At 46.1% G+C, this 12213-nt stretch overlaps 1 protein-coding gene and 1 pseudogene across 2 annotated transcripts in view; one reads left to right on the top strand and one right to left on the bottom strand.

The window, feature by feature from the left end:
• The window catches only part of DDX11 (DEAD/H-box helicase 11), a 34861-nt gene that overhangs the window by 18186 nt on the left and 4462 nt on the right, over positions 1-12213 (bottom strand). For both annotated transcript variants that reach the window (XM_077871484.1, XM_077871485.1), the window contains exons 3-6: positions 11862-12009; positions 4798-5046; positions 4240-4326; positions 3741-3898 (exon numbers count right to left, since the gene is read on the bottom strand). In XM_077871484.1, coding sequence (XP_077727610.1) covers positions 3741-3898; positions 4240-4326; positions 4798-5046; positions 11862-12005 — 638 coding nt within the window. In that variant the 5' untranslated portion in view covers positions 12006-12009. The remainder of the gene's footprint in view (positions 1-3740; positions 3899-4239; positions 4327-4797; positions 5047-11861; positions 12010-12213) is intronic.
• Positions 10080-10736, top strand: LOC144297428 (cytochrome c oxidase subunit 5A, mitochondrial pseudogene; annotated as a pseudogene).

Raw genomic sequence — 12213 nt, 5'->3', positions numbered from 1 at the left:
ACTCCAAACTACGAGACTCTGATGAAAGAAACTGAAGACGACACAAATAGCAGAATATCCCATGTTCACAGGTCAATTTAATGCTGCTAAAATGTCCATACTACTGAAAGCCATCTATAGATCAATGTAATCCCTTATCATGATTCCAATGATATTTTTTTAAATGTTTTATTTTTTTATTTTTTTAATTTTTATTTATTTATGATAGTCATAGAGAGAGAGAGAGAGAGAGAGGGGCAGAGACACAGGTAGAGGGAGAAGCAGGCTCCATGCACCAGGAGCCCGACGTGGGACTCGATCCCGGGTCTCCAGGATCGCGCCCTGGGCCAAAGGCAGGCGCTAAACCGCTGCGCCACCCAGGGATCCCTCCAATGATATTTTTTACAGATATAAAGAAAAATCCCCCAAATCATATGGAACACAAAAGACCCCAAATAGCCAAAGGAATCCTGAGAAAGAACAAAGCTGAAGGCACTCCCTGATTTCAGACAGTATGACAATCAAAACAATACAGTACTGGCATGAAAACAGTATGGTAATCACACCAGGATGGTACTACCATAAAAACAGACATGTAAGGCCAACGGAAAAGAACAGAGCCCAGAAATGAAGCCATGCAGGTAAAGTAGTATGTACCTTGACGAGGGAGCCAGGAATACTCAGGGAGGAAAAGACAGGCTCTTCAATTTGGTGCTGGGGATACTGCACAATCACATGCACAAGAATGAGACAGAACCCCTACGCTATACCAATAACAAAAACTAACTCAAAATGGTTTATAATCCTACATGTAAGACCTAAAATCATAAAACTCCTAGATAAGACATAAGGAAAAAGCTTCATGACATTGGTCTTCACAGTGATTTTTTTGGGCATGACATCAGAAGTACAAGCAACAAAAGCAAAAATAAACAAGCGGGATCATGTCAAACTGAAAAGCTTCTGCACTCGCAAAAGAAACAGTCAACAAAATGGAATAGCAACCAAGAAATGGGAGAAAACATTCGCAAACCACCTAATAAGGGGTTCATATCCAAAATGTAAAAGGAACTTCTACAATTCAACACTAAAAAACAAATAATCTGATAAAATGGGCAGAGGAACTGAATAGATATTCTCCCAAAGACATACGAATGGCCAACAGGTACATGAAAAAAATGTTCAACGTCACTGATCCCCCATGGAAACCTATCTGTTACAATGGTTGCAATAAAAAAGATAAGGGTTGGCCAGGGGCACTTAGGTGGCTCAGTTGGTTGGCCATGATCTCAGGGTCCTGGGATCGAGCTCCATGTTGGGCTCCCTGGTTAGTGGGAAGCCTGCTTCTCTCTCTCCCGCCCCAACCCCGCTTGTGTGCTTGTGTGCAAATAGGCGTGTGTGGGCAGCTCTGGTGGCGCAGCGGTTTAGCGCCGCCTGCAGCCTGGGGTGTGATCCTGGAGACCCAGGGTCGAGTCCCACATCGGGCTTCCTGCATGGGGCCTGCCTCTCCCTCTTCCTCTCTCTCGCTCTCTCTGAATGAATAAATAAATAAATCTTATTAAAAAAAAAAAAAAAAAACAGGCATGTGTGTGTGCACTCTCAAATAACAAATCTTAAAAAAACAAAAAGGATAAGTGTCGGTAAGAATGTGGAGAAAAGGGAACCCTGTACTCTATGGGCAGGAATGTAAACTGGTGCAGCCACTCTCTAGAAAAGAGCTGAAAAACAGCTTGGCCATTCCTCAAAATATTAAAAACAGTAAGTACTGTATGATCCAGTAATCCCACTTCCAGGTATATATCCGAAGGAAATGAAATCCATTATCTCAAGGAGATTCCTGTACCCTCATGTTCACTGCAGCACTAAAGAAAACAATGAAAACAACCCAAGTATCCACTGACAGATGAATGGATAAAAACATGTCACACACTCACACAGAGAGAAAATATTCAGCCATAAAAAGGAAGGAAATTCTGCCATTTGTGACAATACAGATGAACCCTAAGGGTATTACACTAAGTGATGTTAAGTCAGAGAAAGACAAGTCTTGTGTCATCTCACATGTGGGATCTAAAAAACCAAACTCCTAGAAACAGAGAGTAGACTGGTAAGGGCTGAGGAGTGGGGTGAAGGCAGTCAAAGGGTAGAGACCATTATAAGATAACTAAGTTCCAGGATCCCAGAATGAGGACTGCCGTTAACACTATACTGTGTACTCCTACAGAGGCAGGTGCCAGGGGAGCACCTGTTTAAAGAAACATTACATACATGAGGGGATGGATTTGTTAACTGCCTTTATCATGACGGGCATTTTGCACGTGTATCAAATCAAAGATATGCATCTTAAACTCACGCAACATTACATCCCAATTCTATCTCACTAAGGCTGAGGGAGCAGAAGTCCGGGCAGCCGGGACACTAAGCATCTGCGGGTGAAGTGAGAAGGTGGGTGAAGTGAGAAGGTGCGCTGCAGACAGGCTGTGAAGGTTTTCTCTGTTACCAGTCACAGAAAGTCTCAGACCCCGGAGCTATGCTCTAGGCAGACACAGTGGCCACAGCATCAATGACAACGTGGGACACATGGAAGTTGGAGTTCCCTTTAGAGGAGCAGGAAACGCCCCTCTAAGCTGGGAGCCTAAAAGGAATGACCCCTAGGGGCACCTATGCCTTGGGGAAAGAGCCACTGATATCAAAATGACCTTAATGCCCTTCCTAATGCCCAAACCCCATTACTCGGGCCACATGAGAAAAACACCCAGAATCCTCAGGGGAAGTACCAGGCCCAAACAGATGGCTGCCCCTTCTTTCCCCCTCTCCCTCCTTCACTCTTAGCTCAGCCCCAGAGTCTTCTGTGGGTCCCTCAAACCCACCAAACCTGGTCCCCTTTCCAGACCAGGGCACCAGCAGGCCTCTGACTGGGGTTCTCCTCCCAGGTCCTCCCACAGCTCTTTCTCACCCTTCTTCACCTCCCTGGAGGCCTCTCCTAGCTTCACCTAGAAGTGCAATCCCATGCTCTACCCACTGCAACCGGTTTTATTTTCCTCACAGGCAAACGTGCTCATTTCACACAGTTACGGTCTGTGTATCTATCCCAACACCCCCACCCCCCAACCACACACAGCTTTCCCAGGGCAGGGGTCATGTCCATCATACCTGGCATCTGGAACCACGCCCCACCTACACCAAACCCTCAAAGGTCACTTGTCTAACTGAAGCATGGATGAAAAAGGAGCCTCCCACGAGGGGCAGTGTGACCTCCTGACAGCCTTGCTGTCATCTTCAGCATCTTCTACTCCACCCAGCAGCTTACTACTCACAAATCAGATGCCCAGATGGAAGCCAGACGGTGGAAAAGACAACTCAGGAAACAATACGTTGATAGTTTACGTCATGTGGGAGCAAAGAGCTCTAGAACCAGTCTAGAGCCAGCCCATCTGAGTGCAAGTCCCTGCTCCTTTGCTTCCTAGCCCTTTGGCCTCAGCTAAGACACAGCCCCTTGCTGGGTGCGACTGGGAGACACACATGTCATGATGGTCACGGAGTTCCTACACAGGAAGCCAGTGCCAGCAGAGGAAAAAGACTGGGGGCCACATCCCCACCATTTATGCACACTCAGGAGGAGCCTGGCTGCAAGCAGGTCCTTCGGATGCCCTGTGAGGGACAAAGCAGCCTGTCTCTCTTTGGACATAGGAGGGGTGTCCCTGGGAGCCCCGGGGTAGACCGGGGAAGGGGCGGTGGGTGAAGGAGAAGCACAACCTTACCCGCTAGGCGCTCCCGTCTCCTCATCGCTCTCATACTCGGCAAGGACCAGCTCCTCCTCCCCAGATGCCAGCTGCTCTAGTGGCTTGGCCCCGGTTCCTGCCGCAAGCATCTCCCTGCTGAGGCGGAGGAGACGCTCCATTTCTTCTTCCTCCTGTCTCTGCGTAGGAGCATTGCAAGCAGGAGAGAAAGGAATCTCAATACCAGTGCCCCTGGCTGCCCTGAGTCTGCCTCAGAGTGGTGACAACTGAGGACAACACAGGCTCACAGCATGCACGCCGCCATTCCCACAGGCCTCTCGCTTTCCTATCGGTGTCTACAGCCCAGGTATCAATACCTCAGCTCCAGCTGCAGCTAGGGGCAGTGAGAACTTAGCCAGCAGGAATCAGGGCCAGAAGATGAAGGCCCTGGCCACTCACCCAAGAGAGTGACACCATGAGGCCCCACGCGGCATGATGGTGCCTGCGCACCATCCCTGCCACCCCCGCAGAAGACACTTACCACACGCTTGGCTGCATACTTGAGCTGTGCGTTGTGACGCATCTGCTGCAGGCGTTCCTCCCGCTTCTTTCTCCTGACCTGCTCCTCCTAGGAGGTGAAGAAGCCAGAAAGGAAACTCCTGCAGAAGTCCAGAACCATGGCCTTCTTCTAGAGTCTGGAGCTCAGCCGAGGGCCTCTGCACATAGGCCATTTCTCTCTTCTGTGGCCAACACATTCCAGGGATGGCAGCACACACACAACCCCTACCCCCGGCCACTGCCCCACAACCTTGAGGTCTACACACTCAAATTCATTCCCTTAATGGAGTTTGAAGCCACTAAACAGCACTGCCAATGGCAATGGCGAGGCTCCTTTCCCAGGTGGGTAATGCATGGAACCATCAACACCTGTCTAAAGAAGGCCTATTGACATCAGCTTTAAAAAGACGGCTCAGGCACAGCACTGGCTCAGGAAGGCGCTGCAAAGGCACAGGACACACTAACTCCCGGCATCAACCCCAAATTACCACCCAGGCCTGGTTCCTGGATGGCACCCATCTTCTGTGCCCCCCCAGCTCACCTTCAGTCGGTCTACCAGGTCCCTTTCTTCTTTCTTCTGCACAAACTGAGTCACCCAGTCAGGCTCTCCCACAGGGCTCAGGGTGTCTGGGGTCCTTTTGCAGGAGGCAGAGAGAGGTGGGGGCTGCTCCTTCCCATCGTTTAGGGGAGTAGTTCCAGCTTTAAGGAGACGTGCCTCTTCTTGATGTTTCTTCTGCTCAAAGTCACGGAGCCAGGAAAGGGCTCCACAAATGACACTTAAAGATTTTCCCTACAGGAGGAAAGAGGTCTTCAAAAAAGAGAATAAAAACCAAAGCTTTCCAAATGACATTTCCCATTTTAAGCAAGCCTTCCAGGAAGGTCTAACTTTGAATATTAGAAGGCGCTCTAAAACCAACCTGGGACAGGACAGGAAGGGAATTAGCAAAAGGACAGCCAGGAAAAACAGGAGAAAGGAAGAAATAAAAATAAAGTTCCTGGTTTAATTATATAGCTCACTGCTCCTAAGATAAATTAATGTGGCTTCTCAGGTTACACATAAGTGCTACAAGTTAACATAATTAGAAGGTGAAGAATTAGATAAATGGCCCCCAAAAATAATTAAAGCCAAAATATACATAGCTTGCAATCCTATATACTCACTAAGGGAGAGCCACATTTGGCTCTATGCTTTAATACAGCCCACATGCAGACAGAACATGATCAGTCCCGTGAGTCTCAGTTTTCAAAAAAATTTTAAAGCAAACTAATTGCTCTGGAGAACACAATTCTTAATGTAAAGACCAGAATTTTCCCGTGGGTCCTTGTTGTGGGTTGAAGTGTGTGTGTCCCCTCAAATTCATACATTAAGTCCTAACCCTAAGGGTCTCAGAATGTGACCTTACCTGTACTCATTAGGAGGAAAGGGGGCCCTGATCCAGTGAGACTGGTTTCCTTTCACAAAGGGAAAACTGGGCCACCAAGGCATACGCCCAGAAGGAAGGCAACACGCTAAGACACAGGGGAGGATGGCCACCTACACACTAAGGAGAGGACAGAACAGTCTCCTATCATGTGCCTGAGAGGGAACTCAACCTGCTGACACCAAGATCCTACACTTCTGGCCTCTAGAACTGTGAAGAGTAAGTTTCTGTTGTCTAAGTCCCCAGCCTGTGGAACTCGGTTATGGTGGTGGGAGGACTGAGACAGTCCTTCTAGGAGGATGCTTCTTCTGGGGTCCAAAGGACAGTTCAGTTGAGGCAAGCCTCTCCAGAGCCAACATGTTCTGGTCAGGCAGTCAGTTCTCTGAGCCTGTTTTAACCCAGGCAAATCTTGGGAGTATCCAAAAAGGTCCTGAACCTCATATGGGCTTGAACAAACTGTTGGTTAAAATGCACAGTGTTCAGAGATGGGGAAAGAACAGAGCATAGTGGCTAAGGCTTCACGCTCTCAGCTGCCTGGCCAAACACCGGCTCTGTGATCTAAGGCTAACCTCTCTAGGCTTGTGTGTTCTACATATACAAAAATAGAAACAGTTTAAAAAATAAATTTAAAAAGTGTGTGTGTGTGTGCGTGCGCACATGCATGCGTGCGTGTAACAGTACCTTCCTCAAAGTGTTGCTGCAAGCATTAAGTTCATACCCATAAAGGTTAATACCTACAACAGGGTTAGAACAATACCTGTTACATAAGTGAGCAACTGGAGCTATTTTTTGCTATTAATAATAATAAATTACATTCTGGAATAAGACCCTATTCCATCAGATTCTCGTAAGGTCCTATGACAGAATGGCACTTCTGAAGAATGAATAGATGATGTATCTCTGGAAAAGCCCCATCTATATTGTTTCTTTCAGTTTTTGATAAATACAGAATGGCAAAGACTTCCAAACAGCACTCCCCAGCAGAGCCTGAAGAGCAGCCATTCTGTATGGCCAGTAAAATGGGGAGCCACTGATTTTAGCCACCACCAAGCTAGGGGCAGGGGAGACACCCCCCTCTGACAATGGCCCAGAGTCAGAAAGCCAGCACCCTCCCCTGGAAAGTGAGCTGAGGAAGTTCCTAAGGGAATGGTTGAGATATCTTCCAGGAACAACCATGAACCTGCATTAACACAAAGAGCAAGGAGAACAGAGGCCTGCAATTCTATAACCTCTAGTTAGACAACAAAAAGCTGGAAAACGTTAAAGGAATGTATGACCAAATGCTCATCTAGGTTAGAAAATAAATTTAATAAAGTACCCACAACATACCCAGCTTTGAACATCTCGCGGAGTGTCATCCAAGACAGCACAGCTATAAAACTTATGCCACAATACAGAAATTAATTCATTCTAAACACCCAAACCAAAGCAAGCACTGGGCCTGATCCTGGCATACAGAGCTCTCCAGAAAATGCCCACAGGCACAAACTTCACATACGATCTGCAGGGCGTCACATCTCCCTGTGAAGCGTGGACTCCAGGTTTCAGAGCGCACAAAACTGCAGTGTTACACATGGCACAACGGGCACAAGGTCGAGAGGTCAGCACGATATGGTAGACTCATGGAAGACTAAAAAGGTGACACGTACAAGGGAAGCAGGCATCATCAGGGGCTAAGCAGGCAGCCTGGCCACCGAGGTAGAGGTCTAGCAGGTAAGGCACAGCAAGTAACAGTATGGTATGGATATAAGGCCCGAGAACCAAGGACATCGACAAGAAGGGCTGAGCAGAGGAACAGGCTGCATGGAACGGACAGAGGGCTGAGATGGGGACCTGAGCCTTCAGGATAAACAGGGTAGAATGAATGTGTGCTCTTCTGTGTTTTTTCTGAAACACGCTAAAATTACACCAAAGGAAAAGAGGCTGTGGTTTTAAAACCCCAGAAACAAAGAAAGTGGAAGACGGCAAAGTAATAGGTTTTAGGAGAGGCGGAAAGCAGAGCACTGGTAAGCCTAAGTGCCTGCAGAGATCTCCAATTCCTCCTCAGAAACCCCACAACTACCAGGGACATGCCCTCCCAACAGAAGACATGATACGCACTCTCTGGAAGCACTTAGCCAGGGGGGCTCTGGAGATGGCAGGTCCAGAGAAGGGTGGGGAAGAGGGCTGGACTCAAAGCAGGACAGTAAGTGAAAGACCACATACACCCGGACATCCTCAAGAATATTGGACAACAGGCTGGGACTAAAAGGCAAGAGTTTAAAGTAGCCTTCCCTAGAAAAACTGCTTGGCTTGAGAGAAATCACACAGACACTGGTCACTAGAGGCCCCAACAGAGAGGCCAGCCCATCAGTTCACAACCAGCCTGCACCATAGGCCTGTTGGTTAGCCCTGTGGTAGCTTTTTGTTGAATAACAACAGAAGACAGCCAAGGATCACCAGACATTTGAGGAAAGTCTCTCAACAAAACACAGAATCCAAACTGGGGGAGGGCTAAGGATGGACGAGACAATGCAATGCAGGGTGGAAAAAATTCAAAATGTTACTTAACTGATAACCTCAAAAAGATCATTTCCATGAAATAAGAACCGGATGCTATTTTCTTAAAAAAAAAAAAAAAAAAAAGAATAAGAACAAATTCTTAACTATTAAGGCTAGGATAACAGAAATAAACTGAGTAGAAAGACTGGACAAAAAAAGTCAAAGGAATCTTGAGGAAGTAGAATTTAAAGCAAAGCAAAAGCAAAATAAACCATAATACCCAAAGGGATGGGCAATTAGAAAACCTAATTACAGAATTAGCAAGGAGATCCAAAAGTCAAAGAATGAGAGTATCAGGAAGATTATCAAACGTGAGAAAACGTCTCAGATGGAAAAATAGAGACCTCTAGATGCAAAGTGCCCATCAAGCGGCCAATACAAAGAACTAAACACTCATCAAACCCACCAACACGAGATTTCACAAATACAAAGGACAGAGGATAACCTGAAAACTCTGGAGGGTGGAGTAAATCAAGTCACCAAGGACTGCGGTACAGGTTACATTGGACCTCCCAACAGCAACAATGGAAACCAGGGGGTAGAGGGAGCCAACTGTGAGGGAAAAACATTCTGCAGCTAGAATTATACACCCAACCGAGCTATCGCCATTAATTAAGTGAAAAGACACATTAATACATTTTCCCCAGCCAAGTCTCAAAATCTTATCTCCTATCCAACCCTTCAGGAATGTTCTCTACCGAAACAAGAAGTAAACCAAGAAGATACAAAATCTGGAAAACAGAGAATCCAACACAGAAAAGAATAAGAATACATAAAACAACATGGATGAATCCCCAAATTATTATGATGGCTGAGCAAAAGAAGCTAGTCACAAAAGAGTACTTACTGTATGATTGCATTTTCATGAAATTTTAGAAAGACAGAACTCGTCTTAAGAGATGGAAAGTGAGGGCAGCCCGGGTGGCTCAGCGGTTTAGCGCCGCCTTTGGCCCAGGGCATGATCCTGGAGTCCTGGGATAGAGTCCCGCGATAGAGTCCCGCATCGGGCTCCCTACATGGAGCCTGCTTCTCCCTCTGCCTGTGTCTCTGCCTCTCTCTCTCTGTGTCTCTCATGAATAAATAAATAAAATCTTAAAAAAAAAAAAGAGAGAGAGAGATGGAAAGTGATCACTGGCTGGCTGTGGTGGGGTGGGGGTTAGAGGGAAGGGACAGCAGCCAAAAGTATAACAAACTTCCTGGGCTGATGGAAATGTTTTGCATCCTTATTGTGGTGGTGGTTACATAGGGGTTTACGTCTGTTAACACTCATTGAACTTGTGGATTTAAAAGGGGTATATTTTATTACATGTCAATTACACTCCATAAAGTTGTTTTTGTTTTTTTTTTTTTAAAGGAGAGAAGGGAAATCCCTAGTACAACAGTTGTGAAACAGATCTTAGGAGTAGACAGAGAACTTGAAGAAGGAAATCTCCAGGGTAAAATGGAGTTAGTAATTACTATAGACTGAATTATGTCCCCCTACAAATTCATTTGTTGAAGGCCTAACCCCCATGTTACTATATTGGAGAAAGGAGATTACAGTTAAATGACATCCTCAGGGTGGAGCCCTGATCTGATAAAACTGCTGTAGAGGACACAGCGAGAAGGGGGCCCTCTACAATCCAGAAGAGTCCCCACTAGAAGCCAGAGGCTGCCCAAACCTTGATCTTGTACTTCTCAGCCTCCCAAAGTATGAGAAAGAAATTTGTCATCTGAGCTACCCAGTCTGTAGTACTTTGTTATGGCAGCCGAGCAGCCAGACTAAGCAGTAATTTTGTATGGAATATCATACAGAGAGACTACTGGATGTGTGAGAGATAGTGGTGTAAGGTATATTAATAACTAGACACTCGCACTGCGCACCGCCATCGCCGTCATGCTCGGCGCCGCTCTCCGCCGTGGCACCGTAGCCGCCGCCGCCGCCCGAGCCAGCCCCCAAGGCCTCCGGTACCCAGCCCCGGCACCCAGCCCTGCCACCGCTGTCCAATCAGTTCGCTGCTACTCCCACGGGTCACACGAGACAGATGAGGAGTTTGATGCTCGCTGGGTGACATACTTCAACAAGCCAGATATTGATGCCTGGGAATTGCGTAAAGGGATGAACACACTTGTTGGCTATGATCTGGTTCCAGAACCCAAAATCATTGATGCTGCTTTACGGGCATGCAGACGGTTAAATGATTTTGCTAGTGCAGTTCGCATCCTAGAGGTTGTTAAGGACAAAGCAGGACCTCATAAGGAAATCTACCCCTATGTCATCCAGGAACTTAGACCAACTTTAAATGAACTGGGAATCTCCACTCCAGAGGAACTGGGCCTTGACAAAGTGTAAAACCCATGGATGGGCTTCTCAAGGATTTATTCATAATGCTACTTGATTGTAAACAATCACCTGGAAATACTGATGATAACATATTACCTTATTTGAACAAGTTTTCCTTTATTGAGTACCAAACCATGTAATGGTAACTTGGACTTTAATAAAAGGGAAATGAGTTTGAAAAAAAAAAAATAATAACTAGACAAACTTTAAAAGGCAATTATCAACTCTGGGAAAACAAAAATTATTCAAGAAGAAAACTCATGATCAGGGCATACTGACTTAGCAGAGGCTAAAAACTTCCATCTAACTACACTGGGAGGATGGGGGCAAGGGAGGGAAAGGACTAAGATGGTAAGAGAGCTACATATTAGCTGTCACAAGAAGAAGGTACAATGACTAAAATGAAAAAAAACTAGAAATAGCACCAAGCTTACCATTTCAGATATGCTATGCAAGTATATTTCTTAGGAACCAGTTAAAAGAATTAAAAGCACCTGCCGAAAGAACCAAGTTCGATAAATTTAATTTTTTAAACGACATGCACCATTTTGATTAAATTTTTATGAAACTTTAAACAAAGGAGAGGGATATGTTCAACAACAGTGCTGCAGAGAGGTCAAATAAGGACTTGAAACACCCTAGTCTACTAATCAGCAAGTCAGTCACTGCTGATACTAAAAACTACCTCAGTGGACTGGTAGAGGAAGAAGTCCTGCTGCATCATTTAAGAGCCTCCAGGGAGCAGAACTTGCCAAGCTCCAGGGGATGTCAGGGACACAGAGGGGGGACTCCAGGAGGTCTTGGCCTGGCTGGACCTTCACATCATCACACGCAGCTCACCATCACACAGCACTGAGCAAGAGGTGGGGACTGCTAACCACAGCCCTGATCCTCCTGCTGGCCACCCTCTAATAAATTCCTCCATCATTCCACTCCCAGAAGGAAAAACTCAGGAGACTTTGACTGGATCTCTCCAGCACTCAGTAACCTCATTCCTGAAGACTAAACCAATTTGTTAAATCTGTGAAAAAGGCATAGTAATTTGTTTCTCAATAGCAAAGCAGTTGTGTGCCCAGAACAATCTGGAAAGTTTCGGTGCTCTGGGTCTTGGTTTCTACAGGCATTCAAATTCTCCTTTGGCTTCAGCCCCTGGTTTAACATTTAACAGAGATGTGACTGTTACTCAAATAAACCAAGGGAACAACTGTGCCCAACTTCAAACCATGAAAATCTCTGCCTAGGTTAACAATGCTAGGTGGCCTCTGTGGTGGTAATCAGGGTCTCTCAGGACCCTCTTGGCCCCTGACAATTCATACTTACAGTGCCAGTCGGACTCTCAAATATTCCGATTTTGCCAGCCTCCAACACCCGATATAGCTCAGCCATGAAGTCTTTCTGGATGGGATAGGGTGTGAAGGGAAAAGGGAAATGGATATCACCAATCTCCTGGGTTTTATTAGACATGATCCTAGGGGAAAAGATAAATAAATAAATAAATCTGGAAGTACTGGCTTGAAATCTAGAACAGTTCTTAAGAGCACTCTCAATACTAGCTATGGAATTTTTCCAAGGGTTGTACACTTTTTTTGCAAGCAGAGACCACAGTCTCCCCAAGGTGCACACCCCAGATTGTGCAATCCATCTAAAGACACTTATCTGAACTGGCTATGCA

This window comes from Canis aureus, chromosome 25 (assembly GCF_053574225.1).
Source record: "Canis aureus isolate CA01 chromosome 25, VMU_Caureus_v.1.0, whole genome shotgun sequence".
NCBI lineage: Eukaryota > Metazoa > Chordata > Mammalia > Carnivora > Canidae > Canis > Canis aureus.
This window is presented reverse-complemented; position numbering and strand designations above follow the sequence as displayed.